General features: G+C 42.5%; 1 protein-coding gene across 3 annotated transcripts; it reads left to right on the forward strand.

The window, feature by feature from the left end:
- Window positions 1-8,579: 8,579 nt before the first annotated feature.
- PRPSAP2 (phosphoribosyl pyrophosphate synthetase associated protein 2) lies at window positions 8,580-20,347 on the forward strand. 3 transcript variants are annotated; one of them, XM_074158263.1, is made up of 10 exons: window positions 8,580-8,698; window positions 9,836-9,888; window positions 10,012-10,078; window positions 11,039-11,211; window positions 12,185-12,300; window positions 15,724-15,779; window positions 18,108-18,256; window positions 18,932-19,002; window positions 19,530-19,676; window positions 20,189-20,347. In XM_074158263.1, exons 1-10 carry the CDS (start codon window positions 8,580-8,582, stop codon window positions 20,345-20,347), a joined length of 1,110 nt encoding a protein of 369 aa, XP_074014364.1. The 3 variants fall into 3 exon arrangements, with proteins under 3 accessions (XP_074014364.1, XP_074014366.1, XP_074014365.1); XM_074158265.1 differs by lacking the exon at window positions 19,530-19,676; XM_074158264.1 differs by lacking the exons at window positions 9,836-9,888; window positions 10,012-10,078.
- Window positions 20,348-20,560: the final 213 nt, after the last annotated feature.

A 20,560-nucleotide genomic window follows, 5' to 3' on the forward strand; every position in this document is an offset into this window, starting at 1 on the left:
TTAATACTTTGGTGTTGGGCAAGGTAAATACGGAATCACCAAAACATCTTGGTGAAGAGCTCAGGAAGACTTGGCAGGTGATTTTTGGCTACAGGTTTTGCCACAGGCTGTGCCTTCCGTGTGCAGAAACTGTGCTGGCTGGAGCTGTGGTCCAGAGCTGCCCTCCAATGAAAGTAGCAAGGAACGGTGATACTTCACCAGCTGGTGTGGATGGGAAGCACTATGCCATGGGGACAGTTTGGGTGAGGGATGACAGACCTGTGTGTGCTGGAAAGAGAGTTGGCAGAATCCAGTTGCAGCCCGGTTGTGTCCTGTCCTTATTCAGTCACAGGTCTAAAGTGGCACTGGGTCAGCGTTATGGTTTTGGTCAGACTAGGGTCTAGCAGGATGGTAAGATGTTCTTATATCTTGAGTGCAAGAGAAAATAACTGTGGTGTTGTAACCATGCTGAGGGACAGCCATGGTGTAACTGGGTCTTGTGACATAGCTGCTTCTGTAATGAAGACAGGATCTTAGACGAAGATGTATCAAGAGTTTCAAGGAGTTAAAGCCTGGGGTGAACTGCAGCACACAGCAGGTCCTCGACAGCTGTGGATTATTGCTATGCCCGGCAGTTCTACACTGTTTTAGCAAGCACGTAAGTCAGGGATCTCAACAGGAGCTGTCACTGCCTTGCTTTGGAGGAGAAAGTACAGCAGGTAACTCTGGAACTGGGAGAAGCTGCAGGGATATCAGGGAGTAAACTAGCCAAGGAGGATGTGGCCAGGAGTAGCTCAAGAGCAGAAGATATTTTCTCCTTGGGACCTGGATAAGAGCATGGAAATAGAAACTGGGCTCAGAATAGATGAGAGGAAAGAGGGAGGAAGGAGTGGGAGCTGAGACAGGCTTGAAAGTACCAGAAGCATGATGGTGGGTGCAAACAAATGGGAGGGAGACTGCAGCAGGTGAGGAAGTTCTCATTAAGGAGAGCTTAATGAGACAATAAAAGCCTCCGTGAAACCTAGCAGTCCTAATGCCTTCCCTCTGGTGAAACTTCCCTGGTGAGTAAAATTTTTGTGTGCCACTCTTGGGAATGGACTTGTTAGACAAGGTCAAGCAAAAGGCAGCGCATGGAAGTCTGACAGCAGAACCTCTTCCAGAGCTTGCTGAAATCAGGCAGGAAACAATACAAGTTAGAGGACTGGTATTGGTAAAAGTTTCTCTGTGAAGCAGAGGTATTGCTAATAGTGTTAGTAAGTGGTGCAGGCCAGGCCTTACCCGGGTCTCCCCAGCCTTTCCTGGTGTAGCAGCCGGGTGAGGGTCCCACCCAGCACTGGAGTTAACCTGCTGTTGCTGATCCAGGGTCTGTCCTGATGGGCAGCAAACTGGGAAGGGAACAGGGTGCTCTTTGCTGGTTCCACTTTGGTCCTTCCCTGCACCTCTCCCAGCTTCTGCTTAGCTGTATGGGGCAGGGTTGGTACCATATCTTTCTTTACACCCCCACAGTCTATCCCTGTGCAGCTGTGTATGCCAAGCATGGGATCCTTTCTCCTGTACTGAATTCTGCAAGCCTGCTCTGTAGTGACCTGTGACTAACTCAAGCCATTCCTGTATGTTCACTAAGTGCCTGTATGGGGTATGATGCATATTCTCTCTCTCTGTTTGTAGAGGAGCTGTACCTTAGTGCAGTAAATAGCAAGTCAAGCTAGGACCCAGGAGGTAGGATGGAGAGGAATGGGTCGTTTGGCACTAACTGTGTTCAAAGTCCCTGAAATGACAGGACTTCCCCGTCTAGTTCAACTGCTTTTGTCTAAAGGCCACTTGAAGGGCAAACCACGTCGGTAAACAGGCGGTGATGGATGTTAACTGGATGTTAGGCAGGCTTTGCAGGACAGAACTGCACGCAAACACAGCAAAGCAAAGGGAATCTGGAAACAAAGCAAAAGGTGCCACTGCTGGTTCTTGTTTCGTGTTTGCTCGAACCCTCGCCCTCTCATCCAGCTTGAGATGTTTGTCTGTGCAGTGGCCTGTTAAATGTTGTGTATTCCAACAAGCCGCCCATCTCTTTGTTTGAGGGCTGGTTGGAGATAACGCCACGCCAAAGCTGATGCGGCAGATCTGTGAGTCATTGCAGAGTGACCCGGAACCGAGAGCGTGGTTAGAAACAGGAAAACAAACTGAACCCAGTGAGTCTTTCAGTCAAAGCTTCGTGACTCAGGATGAACAGGGCTGTAACAAAATGAGTCGGTGCCTATTTCCACCAGACAGCCAAGCCGTGGCTCGGCAGTAATATTTGATAAAACAATAACAGAGTGCTCTCTACTTACATAGCCCTTCACATAGATAAGACATGTTCTCTGCTCTGGGGCCTTTTTAAGGCAATTTGGTTCCCAGACATGGGGAATGTTATTTTCCAGATCGCTCCTAAGAAATGATAAAATGACTCCCCCTTCCCTTGATTCTGAAACGCATTTACAGCTGTTTTGAATCCTCCCTTCCTAGCTGGGTAATATCCAAGCCAGCATCTTCTGGAAATCAGACAGAGTCTCTCCCAAGGCAGTAAAGCTGAAGGCAGGGGATGGAGGTGGTGGCCTTGAGGCTGTGCTCGGTGTGGAGGTGCCTGTGCACTGCAGAACCTCCCAGCAGGCTCAGAGGGGCTGTAGGATGTAGGCTAGAGGATGCTTTTGTGATGCCTCGAAGGACCAACCACTGGGAGAGACCAAAACTACTCACAGGGCTCCGCTGGGATCAAATCAAAAGTCTTCTTTGGTGTACCATTTCTGATAATTCTCCCTGTCAGGTAGTTTGGCAGGTTAGTTTTAACATCCATTTTTTTTTCCCCAAAAAAAACCCTAACCCAAAATAAAAGAAAAAAAGCCAACCTGGCTGAGCAGTGATGGATGGAGCTCAGGAGATTGGATGACAGCAGCATTTGTCTTCTCTCAGGTGATGGATGCAGGCTGTCGTCCCGCCAAACACTGGATGAGCAGCGCCCTTCACCTTGGCTGGACTAGGTGTGGGGTTGTTTTTGCTCATCTCTGCTTGCCAGGGCTGCATCTGGATTAAGAACAACAAATCTCTGAGAGCCAGTATATTCACACCCAGCAGTTTTTCAGAATTGCTTAGACGACTGCTAATTGAATCACTGTAAATGAAATGAGATCCGGGTGCTCATTTTGCAGCAACTATTTGTTAAACTCTTAGCATTTGGATAGCATACTGTAAAATGAACAAATCCCTCCCCCTTGTGAGCTGAGCTTTAAACTTAACATTCCTCTGACCAGGAGAACAGAGGCGGGAAAGAAATTGATTTGCTCTAAGAAAACAAAGGCAGTAGCCTTATAAAAAGGATCGGAAGACAGAATCTTTTAGTTCCTGGTCCTGTGGTTTGCTTAAGCAATGTCAGGAATTTGGGGCAGCACAAATCAAATAGTCAGCAAATTCTGGGTGCCCTGGGGTATTGAAAAATGCTTCTGGGGAAGGCTGCTCATTGCAATATGGGTCAGTGCTTCACCATGTGTTGTTTCTAGCTGGTCTGCCTTACACTGCTCTGCCCCGCCAGCCTGTAGTGAAATCCTGCGACGAACGCTGGTGTTAATGGAGAAATCTCTGCTGCTCCGCCAAGGAGCTAACAAAAAGCTCAAAACCCACTTCCCCTTTGTCCTAAAAGCCCCAAAACAAAACAAAAAAAAGAAAGAAGCCAGTAGGGTAAACGACCCCTGAATCAACTGTGGAAGCACCAGCCTGTAAGCAGAAAAATACAGACTGAACAGAGGTGGTAGGAGAGGTTTATTCTTTTATGCTTAAGTGTAATTCGGAAGGGACTCTCGGAAAGGCAGAGGGACGTTGCTGCATCTCAGTGAGGGTACAAACAGGCTTATGGCCTCTCTGGTCACATATTTCAAACAGATGTCTTTGCTTTGTGGGAGGGCTGCCAGTGGAGTGCTCTACATCTGGCAGCTGCTGCGCGGCTCCAGGTTAAATCGCTCTCCTTCCCCAGCTCCGTATCTGTCAAAAGAATGGGGGGAAAAAGGAGACAATCGATGGAGCGTTGGAATGCAATACACAAATGTTGTGAAATACAGGGAAACACTGCGCCTGAGGATATTTAAAATGGAAAAATACACCTCGTAATGGCAGAAATATGAATCTACATGTCATCCTTTTGCAGGCACGCTTGGTGAGCCATCCCGGCAGCTGTGGCTTTTCTTCCTCTTTCATGGTAAGGACAGCACAGCCACAAGTACCCGCTGGAGTGCTCAAGGTCTTGCTCCAATGCACCCTGTGGTCCAGGAATAATTAAGTTTAATTGCTTTTTTTTTTTTTTTTTAATGACAAAAGCTGCAGGAAAAATGATTTGTACCTTTATGCTAAACCCTAAAATTCTGATCCATAAAATGCTGTTGATTTGGGGCATACTTAAAAGCTTAATTTAAAACAGCTTGTAGCTACCCAGTTAGTAGGAAAACATGGTGCTTGTTTATTTACTGGGCGGGGGGGGTACCTGGCAAGAGCTTCATCCTCCTGAGTCTGTGCAGGATGACTGTAACTTTGTCAGAGCAGTGAAAGAACACAACTTTTGCCACAGGTGCTGTCCTGTGGCAAAGCTGGGCTTTAAAGCGGGTGGCTAAAATCAGCATCTTGCCTGCAGATGCCAAATGCATCCTCATACATAGGTTAAAGTGGATGTTGCAAGGAGGGCCCCAATAGGGGACCCTGGACAGATAGCATACGGTCTTGACAGTATAAGGGAACTGAGAGACCACTAATTGTTTGGGTTTTTTTTATTTACTTTCCAGAAAAGCTTCCTTCTCTACAAACACTGCTTGGTCCGACGGCAAAGGTGAATGACCGGCAGGGATGGCGAGGACCCACCGCTGTGGTGTTGGTGCCCAGAGCAGCACAGCAGCTCTCTGTCCCTCTGACATGGATGGAGGTGCAGGAGCTCCCAAACCTGGCACCACGCAGACACCTGCTGGTTTATGCCCTGTGGCCTTTACACCGGAGCTCTCGCAACCCTGGTGGGGCCGTCACCCACCCATGGTGTTCCTTTTCTTTTTTTTGTGGGGGAGGAATGCTGAAATCCAGCGTTGGTACTGGGGTCCTCACAGTATCCCCCCCCAGCATCACTGGGGCCGGGGGGAAAGATGGCGCCGGCGGTGACTCCCCTCAGCCGTGCCGCGAGGCAAGGGGCGGGGGGAGGAGGGCGTCGCCTCGCACCCGCCCCTCGCGCGCCCGCCCTCCCTCCCTCCCTCCCTCGCTCGGCGCCGCCATCTTGCCAGCGGACAACCGGAGGGGCTGAGCTCTGCCGTTGCCTCTGCCTCTCCCCCTCCCCTCCGGCCGGGCTGCCTTCTCCCGGGACCGGGGGGCCGGAGCCGGCAGGTAAGGCCTTCAGAAAGGGGCAAGCCCGCCCGCTCAGCCCACTTGCAAGCCGGCTGTGTGAGGGCAGGACATCCCCCTCTTCCTTCCCCAGCGCCCTCTCCCCTTCCCCACATAGGGTGCCGCCGCCTGAGGAAGGGGCTTCGTCGCCCTCTCCTCAGGGGCCCTGTGAGAGCGGAGGGGGCTTCTCCTGGGCGGCCCCTTTCCTGGGCTGCCGGGGGCTCCTCTCCATCCGCCAGCCCGACAGGTGAAGGGGAGCGGCGTGCCCGCTGCCACGCTGAGCGCTGCGGCGTGCCCAGGCCTCTCCCCCGAGAGGAGGGATCCTCAGGTACCCTGGAGTGCCTGGGCGGGCTTCCCCTCCCAGGGCGTGTGTAACCTACCTGGAGCAGCTGAAGGACTTGTTAGGGAGGCGTGGGGTGGAAGGGTCGACCCTCAGCCGTTTCGCCCAGGTTAGTGTGGAGGGCCCATGAGGGCAGGGGAAATTCCCTGTGGGGAGATGGATTGAGAGGGTTCAGCTTCCCTCCAGCCCGGGGGGATCAATTCTTTAGCACTATGGTTATCCCATAGTTGTTCCTGCCTCTGTTGCTTTCTGTGTGGACATGGTCAGTTCGTGGAGGTGTAAAGCCAGTGGGAGCAGGGCATCATGTGTACCCATTCCAGTAATTGTTGTGTTCATCATGATGTGTCTGTGTAATTGTGTTCAGCCCAAAAGAAAGGATAGGGGTTTTTGGGCTGCATCCTACTGTGGTGCGTGTGTTCTCCCAAATCTGGTGCAGGCTTGGAAGACTTGTCCGCCTCAAGCCAGGGGGTTATAGTCCCATGTACCCTTGTGGAGTCATGTCTTTACACATCTAATAAAGTTTTGTGAGCTTGTGTCATCCCAACACCTGTTTCAAGGCTGAGACATCAATCTTACTCTACAAATGCAGCTTCTCCCGTGACACACACTCTGTAGCGCACTTGTTGCTGTTAAAGTACATCTGCAAGAAAGTCCTTGACCTATGGTTATGTGGAGAGCTGTGTTCAGTGTTGCTTGTGAATATGTCAGTATGTTACTGTGGTGTGAAATGCACCATGAACAATAGTCGTGAACCAACAACTCTTAACTTTCAGCTGATTTCTTAACGCTCCTCATTTCCTAGTCCATGGAGCAAAGAAGGTAACACAATTGGGGGGAAAAAACCCTATGTCTTCAAGACGCCATGTGGATATTTTTAGTAACACTGAAAGTTGCCTCTGCATTGTTCCCATCCAGTCACACAAACAGAGTGTTTTCAGGTGGTGTTAGAGACCTAAAAGCATTTCTAGTCATGCTCACTTTGTTGAATTTAAGGTGTATCTTTAACACTTATGAGTATGTGACAGATGATGGCCATTAGTTAACAGCTGGGAGTAAGTGCACAGCAGAACAAAGGAAGAAGTATCAGCTAAGAAACAGGTTTTTAGTTCTGCTTAAATTGTTGATTACTTACTTTGGGAGGAATGTAGTTGAGTTTTAGACAGGGTGTCTGTAACCATGCTGCCTTCTGGGATTTTTTTTTAAAAATAATCTTCCTATCTGTAGGCAAAGGCTGGAAGGGGTGGGGTCTTGCTTTGGTGGTATAGAGGGGCACACCAGGTTCTAGCAGAGTCAAAACATCTAGGTGTTCAAATTCTGTTGCTGAAATTGTTGCTATTTGTGCTCTCTTTCTGCACAGTTTGAAAGTTTTAACGGCAGGCAGGTTTTTGTACAAAGCAATTGAGCATAGCATAGATGCTTCAGGAAGATGATGTTAGGAAGTTCCTGACTTGACTTTGGCTCTTAGTTGAGAGTGAGTCAGGTACAGTTTCTGTGATGAGGTCAAACTGAGTAAGAGTACGTCTAGTTTCAAAGGTGGGCTGAATGAGTTTCTTTATAGGGCTACACAGCTGTTCCTGTAAGTATGAAAACTGTTGGTTTTCTTTTAGATGCTATTGGAGTACTTAATAGTTGATTTACCATCAATTTTTTGTAACAGATTATGTGTGACTCTTAGCAAATTATGTTTCTCAGCAGGGAGAAGTTTGCCAGAAAGGAAGTTACTGATTTATCCAAACTTCTATTTACTTTGTTTTGAATTATGCCACTTGTATTTGGTATTTTCAGTCTCCTACATAATACTAAAGCGGATGATGATGGATTGGACTATTTATACAGAAGAAGTGAAGTGCTGTAGCCCAGGACTTTTTGAGTTGAATGCTACTTTGATTTATCAGTGGATGCTGGTCAATGTGATTTTTTTTTTTTTTTTTTCTTTTAATCTGAACAAAAAGTTATGCTAGAAGTAGTCATGAAAATGTGATGTTACATGGAAGAATAAAAAGTGTCAGGATGGAATCCCATTAAATCCTTGGCGGATTAGTGATTTGTGCCTTTATTTGGGAAAAAAAAACTTGTATAGATTTCCTCTTGATTTTTTCTCCTGTTTTCACAGGAGAAATATTAGTATCAAAGAATGCCAACAGCTGCTTCACCAAGTGGATACATTGTGCAAGAGGTCATTATTTACAGCTGCCAGCTTTATTGAGCTCTTCCTTACATTTCATCCTTATTTGTAAGTTTATAATTTATTGCAAAGTGATGAAAAAGATATGCAGCTAGGAGAATAGACTCTTCTAGGCAATTTACGAGGACCCAGGAGCTCTGTTTAGCTCAATTTTACCTCTGACTGGCTTTGTGATGTTCAAAAAGTCAATAAACTGTTGCTCGGTTCTGGAAAATGAAGTGGACAAGCTGATGGAAAAGAGAATCCCTGTTGCTGGGTGGTAGCCTGAGGAAAACATTTCAAACAAGAAAAAAACCCAAGAAAAAAACCTGTTAAAGTTAGGAGGTTGTCTAGGGGGATCTTTGGAGGTCTCCAGGGCAGCATTCTGCTGGAGGGTATATAAAGCTTGGGGGCAGGAGAAGGAAGGCAAGGAAGGCTCAAGTCCCTTTCTTTGTGTCATCTTGTTACTTATGCTGAGCCAGCTCAGTAAGCACTATGACTTGTGGGTCACAACGTTTTGTAAGGATATATTCATGGTACTATTAAAGTGGTGATAACAGATATTAATACTAAGGATGCTGGAAAATACAGACTTACAGGAAACTCTTTAATTTCTAAACAGAGAAAATTTGTTTCTTTTTTGTTTTTAACATTGTGGCTTTAACAGACCTTTGATCTCTTGCAGTCTTTTAGAAGCGGAAAAACAACTTAGGTTTGATGTTTTGTGTGCCATCAACTGAAATTGGGGCCATCATGAATATAACGAAGGGTGGACTGGTGCTGTTTTCAGCTAATTCCAATTCGTCATGCATGGAACTATCGAAGAGGATTGCCGAGTAAGTAAAAATCCTGCAGGGCAGCTTTGGATCTTGGTGTTATTACGATGGGACTTACTTTCCTAAAGACTGTTTTCTCTGTTTAAGGAAAGTTACGTAGGAAAACTGCCACAGTTTGCAAGCATGTCTAATGTACTGTATTGTGCGGCATATTTCAGCAGATCAGTAACAAGGGAAATAACTTGTGTTTAAATTGTTTGGTGGCAGGTTGTGATTGACTGCAGTATGTTGCAGAGAACATGTGGGGAAAAACAATGTTTGGATAGTGTTAAATAATCATTGCAGAAGTTTTCGTCGTTTTCTCATTCTCCTTGTAGCAGAGTTTTCTTAGAAGGCAAAGCTGCTGTTCAGTGTATATTTTAGGTGGGGATGTTCGTTTAGCTTTACATGCACGAGTAGCTTCAGCAGAACTTTTATGACTTAAGGAAATTTTCACCATGCTGCTGTAGCAGTATTGGGATGGGTAACACTACCAGGAGTATTGCACATGCTGGGTTTCTTCCTGAGATTCATGTACCTGCAATTAGACAGAGACAGGAGGAGAAAGGAGAGTGCAAAGGAATTGTAGGGACTTGGGCATTAAGTGCATGGAGTACTTGGTTGTTTCTTTTTTTTTTAGTGCTGGGGGTTCTCACTGAAGTGAAATAAACATAGTAGATATTGGTCTTCCATTATTCGTTGAATAGAGCTCCCTAGTATTTCCTATTCACTCTACATTGACATTTTTTCCATGGAGAACAGTGATTTAAAAGTGGTCTTTTAAGCGTTGTGCTTGTGTATGTTGCCATGTGTAGATATATATATGGCAACATATATAATGTATATAGAAATATATATTAGAAATTGTTACATAATTTAATAATCAAGCATTGTTTTTTTCCATTGCTCCTTCTTCTGAGCTTGACTTGAAAATGAGTTCAGCTTAGCCTGCAGCGCAGCTTCTAGAAATTGTAGATGCTTTGTTAAGAAATTTCCACTATAATTACTGTTTTTAAGGTTTTGGGTTTTCTTTTCTTGGTTTTCTTCTGTGAAATACAGCCTTTTCAGTAACTGTTGCATTGTATGGGCTTTGCATTTGTTTTGCCCTTCATTTTTCCTTATTGACTTCTATTTTTCTTTTTTTTTCTGCTCCTGCAGGCGCTTAGGAGTTGAGATGGGGAAGGTTCAGGTTTATCAAGAGCCAAACAGAGGTGAGCATTTAATTGATCAAACTGGAAACTTACCTAACTCTGATGTGCATGTATTGGCTACCCTTTTCTTAGACTCTATTAAGTTTTGCTATTGCAAATACTACATATTTCTCTTCTTGGCAGAAACAAGAGTGCAGATTCAGGAGTCTGTGAGAGGAAAGGATGTATTTATCATCCAAACAGTTTCAAAGTGAGTAACTGTTTAAAGACACTGCTGCCATTTTGACATGAACTGTCCATAGGAAGGCTTCTGTTTTAATTTTTCATCGCATTTTATGTGTATGATACAGTATAATAAGCTTAGATTAACTAGACAGAGGCTTCTCTGTGGGGTTTTTTTGGGTGGTTTGGTGGGGTTTTTTTGATATATGCACAAAGAAGACTTCAGTATAAGCTAACCTTAATTATTTTCATTTTCAGTGAATATGTCAATGAAACTTGCCCCTGGGTCTCTGCATTCTTTTGCTTATGTCGTTCTCTTTAAATTCTTCCCTGTTCAGCTACCAGTCTCCAGCACCATTACAAAGTTCTAAATGTAGGAGGAGCATTTCCTAGGCAATGTGTCCCATGATTCAGAAAACAGATATTTTATTTTTTTTTTTAATGTGAAAAGAACTTTGCAAATGCTAAGACTTCAGTAGATCTCCTGGTTGATGACCAGTTCTCACCTAAAAAGATACCCTCTCAATCTTTTAATTTAGGGCAGAAAAGAAGTGGTAATTGTTAAGTATTTAGCCTGCTGTTGGCTTGAACAATAGAGGAATATGTTGTAAAGTCTGAAACTTTGTTTTTTTAAACAAGCCGGTCTGTGTTGAAAATACATATTTTGTTTTGTACGCAGTAGAAATAGGTGTTGGAGATAAATTATGGACTACTTTGTTACAGCAATGTGGTATAACAAAACCTGCTGAATTGCCCAAATAGCCAAGTGAAAAAAAAATGGTGAAGTGTAATTCTAGTGAATAATTAAAGTGCTGCGTCCAGGTCACTTGCCATCCTGAGGCACACAGCTGGATTCTTAGTGAACATCGCTCGGTCACCATAGTCTCTTCCTGGACCCTGGAGTGAAGCTCCTGGAATGGGTATAAATTTTGTGGTGAATACAGGATTTTTATGCACGAGATACAGAAATAGATGCTTCTCATTCCAGGGACGTGAATACTACGATCATGGAACTCCTGATCATGGTGTACGCTTGTAAAACCTCCTGTGCCAAAAGCATTATTGGAGTGATTCCCTACTTCCCATACAGCAAACAGTGCAAGATGAGGAAAAGAGGCTCCATTGTCTCTAAATTACTGGCTTCAATGATGTGCAAAGCTGGTAAGAATGCAGGCTGTTATGAAATAATCAGGGCAATGGGGGCTCCTGCTGTCAGCTTTCAGGTTTAGAGAGGTCTGTGCACTAGTTGGGACTTTGTTTAAAAATAACTGCTGAGTTTTTTGTGAGTTTAAAACCCATGTAGAAAGGAGAATGTAATTAGAAATTATTCCAAATGATGAGTTCATAAAAAAAACCCAAACTTTTAACAACCATTTTACATTGTGTCCTACTGAGCTGGCAAAATGAAGTCTGCTGGACTCTGCTGGGCCACGGTATCCATCTCTCATCGTACTGTTCTTTGCCTTTCCAACACTTTCAAACTGTTGTGCTTTGTCATTTCTGGCCTGTTTCTTACCTGTTGAATGAATGCACTTTGTAGCTGTCCTTTACATTTGAGATGATGTGGGAGAATGAGATTATCAATTTTCACAGCCTTCAGCACATTTTCTTTTCTGCTCCTTTGCTTTTGCTCCTGTCCCTGGGAAAAATGAGCAGTTACAATGAACAGTGGGATCTGGTTTCTTATTTTGAGAGAAGTGTTTTGATGATTAGAATTTGGGCCCATTTTTCAGGAGTTCAAAACTCTGATGTTGTCTGTGCCAGGGTCTTGCTATGTGGCATAGGACAATTTATCTTACTAGTGCTTCCATTTTGTCATGTCGAATGGAGAAAGACCTTACCTGCCTCAGTGTGGCACTACTGAGTCAATTATGTAGAGTGTTCTGAGGTTCTTTTAAAAAAGACGCTGTAGAAATCTCAAAACATGAAAATGCTGGTGTATTTAAGAGGGACATAGTTAATATGCTGTGTACTTTCACTAAGTATAGTATTCTTGTTCTAATGCAGCTCAGAGATTTTGCTCTGGACAAACTTCAGTTAAAGTTAGTAGCAAATTAAAGAGTGTGTGTGTTGATCTCTGTTACTTTTCTTGATGTGCTTCTCCGTATGTCTCTTTGTTTTTCTTTTTTTAAAGGACTAACTCATCTTATTACCATGGATTTACATCAGAAGGAAATACAGGGCTTCTTCAATATTCCAGTTGATAACTTGAGAGCATCTCCATTTCTACTACAGTACATCCAAGAAGAGGTGAGGAAGGCCTGCTATTACAGTTGCTCTCTTAAATTATGTTTTGTCATGTCTCAAGGCTTCTGAAACAAATTCCTCTGAAAAGACTTAGCTCTTCAAACATAATTTTAAAGGGGGAGAGGTCATATTGGGGCAGTTGGTTATTTTCTTCCCCACAGGCTTAAGTTTTCCTTTCATGGACTGGCATTTCTTATCCAGGCACTGATGCTGTTCTGTCTTCATAGATATATTGCCTTAACTAGTATTTTTTTTTAAAAAAAAAAAAAAAGGATTTTCTTGCTCTTGTTATCCTTTTCCGTTCCTGTTTGCAATTTCCTTGATGTTTATAGGATGGACTGCTTGTGTAGGTGTAATTTATATCACATTATGAAAACACTTTGGAAGTTAAGATGTAAACAGAGCCTATCGATTATACTCTGAAAGTAAGAACAGATGACTTCTTGTGTGGAAATCTTCACCTGCTGTTTGTTCAGCATGTCTTGACTTGAGGAGCTTAACTTCTGGTGTTCTGGGCGTCCATTTCTCCATCTTATTTTTATAAGTGCTTTGAGAAGTGCTACTGGTACATTCGTATATACAAATTGTGCAAATGATAATTGTAGGTATAAGATGCATATTATACCTCTGACTAATGATAATCTGGAATAAAGCAAATGCTTTCTTCCTCGTGGGAGAAAAGGGTTTAGCTCACGCTTACTTCTGAATTCAAGATACTTTTTATAGAGCTATGAATGCCTCAAAAAAAAAAAAAAAAAGGCAAACAAATGAAACAACAAAAAAAAAAACCCAACAAAAATACCCAAAGCCAAACCAACATGATTTTGTTACGACAGTGTTAAAATCTGTTTGGGGAATCAGTCACCATTTGAATCTATTGTTATCATATCATTTGATAATAGAGTCAAAGAGGATGATAGAACAAAACTCCAGACTCTGGCTTTGTCACGGTCATTCATCTTGTACGCCAGGAGAGAAGTATTGCACGTTGTAAGCACTTCATAAGTTAAAAAAGAAAAAATGTGGAAAACCAAATATGCAGACACAAGACAAGTTGTGCCTTTGTATGTTGCTGGTATTGCTGTGTGGCTTAAGAAATGAACATTTGTGGAGTTCTGCTGAAGTATGTGTAGAGAGATATTAAAAGATAATTTCAGTTTTTGATGTCTTCATTCCTCTGCTTGTCCATGAGATGACTTGCTAAAACTAGAGTTGACTGAATGTATCTGATCACATGGTATCTATATTAGCAAGTACCTTTACCAGCCAGGTCATTTATAGCATCTTTTCTTCAAAGTTTCATCCAGTGCTGCTCGGGAAGAATTTCGTATTCATCTCAAGTTTGTGGTGGCAGCAGCTTGCTGTGTATCCTGCATTGTGAATGCCGAAGCATGAAAAATGTTTCAAATGGGAGTTGTGATGGCGTATATCGAGTAGCATGAAATACAGTCCAGCTTGATAAGAATAGAGGTCACTTAAAAAGCATTTCACTGAAAGTTAGGAGGATGAGGGCTTGTAGTGGTTCCCTGTTGGGAATTTATGCATAGGTGTGAAAAGAATTACTTGCTGTTCTGGGATGAAGACAGTCCAATCAGTGAAATTAACGTGGTATAAAAATAACGTGGTGATTTTCCTGTGTATGCTTAGCAAATGTTCAATACTTAGTGTCTTCTCTCTATCCTATGTGTACATGTTAATCATATAATGACGTAGCTCTCTGTTACAAGGAGTTGTTGATGTCTTAAAATCTTTTGGCTGACATTTCTGGCTCTCTGACTTCATTTTTAAAAAGCTGAGAACAAATTTGATAATTTGGCAGGGGAAGAATGAAGCAATGGTGTCTGAACAAGATCAAAGCCTTTATTATGTCAAGTGACAGGCCCTGCCTTGTCCATACCTTCCATCATGTTAGTCTTTGTAGCCTGTTGTATAACTTAAGTGTTTGTAAAGGACAGAACATGCTGAATCCCCAGTATTATAGGTGGAGTTAGTAGCATTGTGGATTATTAATGTTGCCTGACACGTCCTCAGAAAAGCTCTTTTTTTCAATTGTTTAGGCCCATGCCCAAATTTAGAACTTAATTTTTGAATTCCCATGCCTATTTCAGGTAGAGTGCTTTTGCAAATATTCAGCTGGCGTGGTTTGGATGTTTGAGGATAAGATTGTGGAAGAGCTTACTTTGCGTGTGTTTGAAAAAAAGAAAAAAAAAGATGTTCTGGAACTGATATTTAACATCTGACAGCAAGGTGATGAACTGCATGTCAGGGTGTCATCTCCCCAGATTTGTGTAATGGATCGATTTCCAGGTATTTTATAGAGTCTTCGGTCCCTTAACACTGGGATTCTGAGGATTGGATCTGCTCTTGCTGTTGCAGCTGAGAGTGGCTGTGGACTATTGTTATGGGAACAGATAGAAGGACAGACAGGTTCTCCAGGTGCTGCAGACAAATTGTCCCAGGGCAGCACAGTGGAGGAAAGTGAGTTTGCAAGGAAGGGGGTATGATGAGGTCTTAGAGGGAGCATAGATTGCTGTTGGAAAGGAGGACTGAAGTGTGAATGGTGGAGCGCTTGAGAAGATATGGATAAGGAAAGATGTGTCTGATGTGGAGTCACTGTTTGCAGGGAAAATGGAGGCTAGGAATAGAAACTTTTGAGAGATGAGGACTGGCTAAATGAAGAGGAGGAGTCTGGAGTGAAAAGCCAGCATGAGAATGGCGCAGGGGCAGCAAACTCTGGAGTAGAGTGAGCCTGTGAAGACTGAGTGATGTACCCATCAGTCTTTGAAATGAAACCCAGACTTCTTGGCCTCATCACTTTGCTGCTGTCGGCATTTGCAGCAGCATCCTCTCGTGCTGATCTGCATAGAAGACAGTTTGCAGCAATATTAGACTATGACTCTGGGATCAATGCAGTGAATGTGGAATTTTTATCCCTTTTGATGGTCCATATAAAGAGTCAGTATGAGGCGATGGAGTGATGGTGTTGGTTTTTTTTTTTGTACTCTGAAAAACAACCCTAAAACTAGGAAATAGATGAAATGCTATGTTTTCAAGTGAATAAAGACTGCCATGTGCACGCACAAGACAAGTTGAACAGGAAACCTTAATTTTTATGGTTTCCTATTTCTTCTAACACTTGTCCACGTAGCCCTGATGTTCTTCTAAAGCAGTTACTTCTGTGTAATCTGTCATATAACATGGTGTTTATGAAAGGTACGGTTTTAAGTTAAAATCTGAGTTTTCTAAATACCTGTTTTTACCAAGCTGTGAACTCTGATCATGTACCATGGATTCTTGAGGGTGCTTTCTTACGTTAGGTAAAATGTTCAATGCTTAAAATCCTGGCAAACTAAAGTTCTCTGATTCTTACTGAGTAAATTTGTCTAAAGATATGAAGTAGACATTGCTATCTGTTATTTACTACAGATACCAGACTACAGGAATGCTGTAATTGTGGCCAAATCACCTGCGTCTGCAAAGAGGTGGGTAAGATCTGCTCTCTTGTGTTAGAGCAGGAAATCTCTATCGTGATTTTGTTCTTAGGATTAAGTGAAGGACAGATATCCAATAATTAGAAGGTGCAACCTTCAAATCCCTCCCAATTCTACATGTCAGATGTGTAGTTTTTCATCATTGCTATAATAATAAATCTAAGGAGAGTAAAAACTAAATAAACAAAAGCATGAGGTAAATCAATACAGTGCTTAGGATAAAGTGTTTAATCATACTATATTTGTGTGCATTTACATTATAAATTTCCTTCTGTAAATGGAGAAGAATGGCTGGAAGTATAGCGCTGTTAATCCAAAGTAATTGATTAATGTGGTCATAACTTAGAACATGGTTGATCAGATCCTAAATACAGATGGCTTACCATCTAGCATGGTGAAACAGGATTTGATGTTTGAGATTTTCATTGTGAAGTCCTCGTTGGCTGAATGACTGTTCTTAATCTATGAATCCTTTCAGTTGACTATGCCTAAACTCTTTGGAATTACACTGCTCTTAGCAGGTGGTGGAAGAGTTGGTGGATGGTTTAAGAGATACTGTATTTGCTGTGGTGACAAACTAATAATTTGTTGAAAAGTTATCTAGACTTTCATGCCAAGGAATCGTGATGTGCTTTGTAAGAAAGGTTTCTGTTATTTTATATAGCAAATCAGAAATGCTTTCATTTGTACAAGTATAGTGAGGGAAACAACTTTTGTTATCTTTGTTTTCTGCAGTACTTTTTATGTGATTTCTTTTGTCTTGGCCAGTTACCTTACATTTGCTTGTCTCTGTTTCTTTTACGTGGTGTCAGTATTGCCTCTTGGGAGCAGGCAGACGTTTGTTGGAGCACTTTCATGCTCGTCAAGTAATTGTACATGCCAGCAAATAGTCATACGTACCTTGAACTGATCAGGCAGATAAGTTGTCCATGTAAGCAATTTGTGTAGGAGAGGATCCCAGAGCCATATTATTTAGCTTCTTCACACATACATGTGAGCATTTAAGAGCAGTATTTGAGGAGGTGCACTGTATTTGGCAAAGGGTGATCGAATGCTTCAGCCTAATCAAGAACACTTCTCAGATGAATGTCTACTTGTGGAAGAGAACCTTTGCTTGACGAAGTTCAGAATGTTTCTGTGGTTTCTGAGCTCACTGGAAAATGAATGAATCATTTTACTGTTACTTTGAACTTCATTCAGTTTAATATTGCATTTTAAAGTAATTATTATTGTTTCATTGATAGAATTATGGCTTGTAAGTCATAACTCTTAAATGTTTGGAATCATAATTTATCTGTAGTTAACTACTTGAAAAAAATATCCTAACTATGATAACCACAGAGCAGAAGATTCTTCATTTTTAATTAACTGAGCATCACGATGGGAAAAGTATTCTCTGGACTTTGAGTTGTTTGGATAGTGAAACAAGGCTTGAGTGTAAAGGAGGTGATTCAGGCCACAGGTCTCAGATGCTAATGTTAGAACAAAGTGATCCACTCTGGATCTGCCAGGCTCAGTTTGACCAGGAGACTAGATGACTGGCTTAGGCTAGATACCGAACTCTTGGGTGCGCAAGGTAAGCTAGGATCAATCTGCTAATTTTTACTTGCTGCTTCCGGTACCTGGGATACAAGCACTGTCTGTGAAATTCCCATTATCCTGACTCTCTGCTTTCCCCACTCCCCCAGCTCACTTTACGTTTCTATGGTGAAGGAACTTTTTGTAAGCTTCTAAAAATCCAGGCTGTTTAACTTTGAAGTGTGGTTTGTCAGGCAAAATGCTTGTCTGGATTCTCTTTTCTGTAGAATATCTAAGGTCAGAAGGTCAGGGATATTGTCTTATATAGAACACATCTTGCTAAAAATAAATAGATGAACACTTGATTTCTGTATTCATGTGAATATTTTTTTTCCTATTAAATGTAGACACTCCAGACATCTAGGCTGTTCTTGTTTGCTGTTAGATGAGACCTGCTTAAAGCATGAGATCTCAAAAATGCCGAAGGCTAAGAAATGGGGTTTTTTTTGACTGTTGGGCAAAACAGAAGGGAGTTATCAGAATTATGTGACTTGCAGCATTTATCCTGTTGCTTTGAGGCCAGAATGGGTACTTTCAAGGTTATTCTGACACAAGCCTGGTGAAAAGGTGCTGAAGGACAAAGTGGTTCTTTGTTTTCTTCCATGTGTTCTCCTAAAATTTTAGGTTCGCTCCATTTTTCCTCTGAAACATTAGAAATAAAATGGAAATATACAATGCTAATCTATATTTGAATTATTTTAAATTTAATGTATTTCTGTTTTTTTAACCCTTTCCCTACAGAGCACAGTCATTTGCTGAGCGCTTACGGTTGGGAATTGCTGTGATTCATGGAGAAGCTCAAGATGCTGAGTCTGACATGGTGGATGGTCGACACTCACCACCTACAGCCAAAAACGTAGCTGCTATTCATCCCAGTTTGGAGATACCCAGTAAGTAAGTTTGTGTGTGAAGTGTTAACCTGTCATTTTTTTGTGGATCTGAGGGCTGGCAGTGACGGACCATCAAAAAGGAGTGGTTCCTGTAAGAACAGTAGAGGAAGAGAAAGATTCCTTTCTGATGCCCTTTGTCCATGTTTTTAGTGCCATGTTGTACATGAGCTCTATCCCCTGTGGAGGAAGGGCTGTGTCATTACAGGTAGTCAGAAGAGCCCCTGGCAGAGAAGCCCCACTTTTTTGCCATTTACTTTTTCTGTTGGAATTTTTCTGGGGGACAGAGCTAACAAGCTGAGCTGATACTGGGTTTGAGCGTGCTGCACCAACAAAACTTCATTGCATAAACCTACCTTGGATCTCAGTAGGGTGACTGAACTGGTTGTGTCTGCAAGTCACTCTGTTCTCTGTACGAAAATAAAGAATTAATCGAATTGGTTAAGAATTTGGGTGTAAATGAATGTAGTTAATACTTTGGCTAAGCTTAAAAAAATCATTTATATATTAAAATACTGCTGTTTTCTCAGTAATGCTGTCACGGTTGAAATGGTTGTTGCTTCACTTGTCTCTATAACAGTGGTGGCTGCAAAAGCAGACTTCTCCACATTTGAAGTAAATTGTATAAACTTTTTCTTTCTCCTTTCTACCCCTCTACAAAAATTTGCCATTAATCAGTGCTGATTCCCAAGGAAAAACCACCCATCACAGTTGTTGGAGATGTAGGAGGAAGAATAGCTATCATCGTGGTAAGTAAGATGCCATAGCTTTTGATAAATTACATCAAATATATTAAAGTTGCAGAAATCAAGTAGGTTTTCTGCTGTATCAGCAGCTAACCTTTGGGTGGTGGTAGGCTTTCGGTACTGCACTTTTTATATCATGAGGCATGTTCTGCACACTTACTGAAGCTGACTGTGTGAGCTATGAAGTGATCCATGCTGAAAAGCAGCATTGGCACCTTGTTCCCATGAATAAGCCAGATAAAATTCTGTTTAAGCCCTTCCCTCTGAAGGTGAGGCGTTACAGGAGTTGGAGGCTGCTACCTCAGGCTCTTTCAGCTTGGTTTGGACCCGGAAATCAGATCTGAGAAAGCTTTTTCCATTTGAGTTTTGTTTGGCCAGGTTAGAGGGCAGAGGAGCATTAATAAAAATATCCGTTTTGTGTTGGCTGTAAACTGTTGTACTTGAAGAAGATGCAATGTCAATCTGGGTGTGCCTTGTTGATCTGTCTGAGGACACGGTGAATCTCCACTGACTCGATCTTACTTTGACAGGATGACATTATAGATGACGTTGACAGCTTTCTTGCTGCAGCTGAGACCCTCAAGGAGAGGGGGGCTTACAAGATCTTTGTGATGGCCACACATGGCCTGTTATCGTCAGATGCTCCCAGGCTGATAGAGGAATCTGCGATCGATGAAGTAAGCAGGGGTTCTGAATTTCCGATCAAATGAGTTGAGGATTTTTAAGCAAGGAATTTTCTCCTGACTTGATTATTAAAATATACCAGCATTAAGAATTTAGCTGGGAGCTTTCTGGGTTCAGACTTTCTTACCATGGAGTTGTCTGCTGGATTAGTAGCATCTACATGTCCATAAACTATGGGAAATTAGGGAATTAGTGAGATGATGGACTGCTGGTATCAGCAGACGTTTCCATTCGGCGTGGGGGATATTTTCATCCCTTCCTTTGACCTTTGTGGCAGAATGAAAGGGAGGAAGGATGGTGCCATCAGTATCCATGGATACGTGCAATCCTGTAGCAATCCATGGCCCTTCCTAAGGTTTTGACCCTGACAGTGATGTAAAATCTTGTTCTTTTATCAGCAAAAGTCGCTTCATAGGATCTGGTGGGTGGACGTTACCTGTTACGGTTCTAATACGGGAGGTACATAATAGAGCTACATCTTCCTGATAATTTTTTCTTTCTGTAGGTGGTTGTTACAAACACAATTCCACACGAAATACAGAAACTCCAGTGCCCTAAAATCAAGACCGTGGATATCAGCATGATCCTCTCGGAAGCCATTCGCAGGATCCATAACGGGGAGTCCATGTCGTACCTTTTCAGAAATATAGGACTGGATGATTAATGCTTTTTATTCTAAAGAAGCACTCGGGCCAAACTGGAAGTAAACAGATAAGGAGCTGTGAAGCATCGTGCTTACCTTAATATTTCTATTGAGCCACTTTTTGTTTTCTCTTGGTTTAAGGTAGAACAGTTTTTAAGAGCTGGTTTTTTTCTTTGCAGGGATTTTTTTTGGGAGGGTGGGGTGGGTGGGGAATAAACATTTTACAAAAAAACT

The sequence above is a fragment of the Numenius arquata genome, chromosome 14 (genome assembly GCF_964106895.1).
Source record: "Numenius arquata chromosome 14, bNumArq3.hap1.1, whole genome shotgun sequence".
Classification (NCBI taxonomy): domain Eukaryota; kingdom Metazoa; phylum Chordata; class Aves; order Charadriiformes; family Scolopacidae; genus Numenius; species Numenius arquata.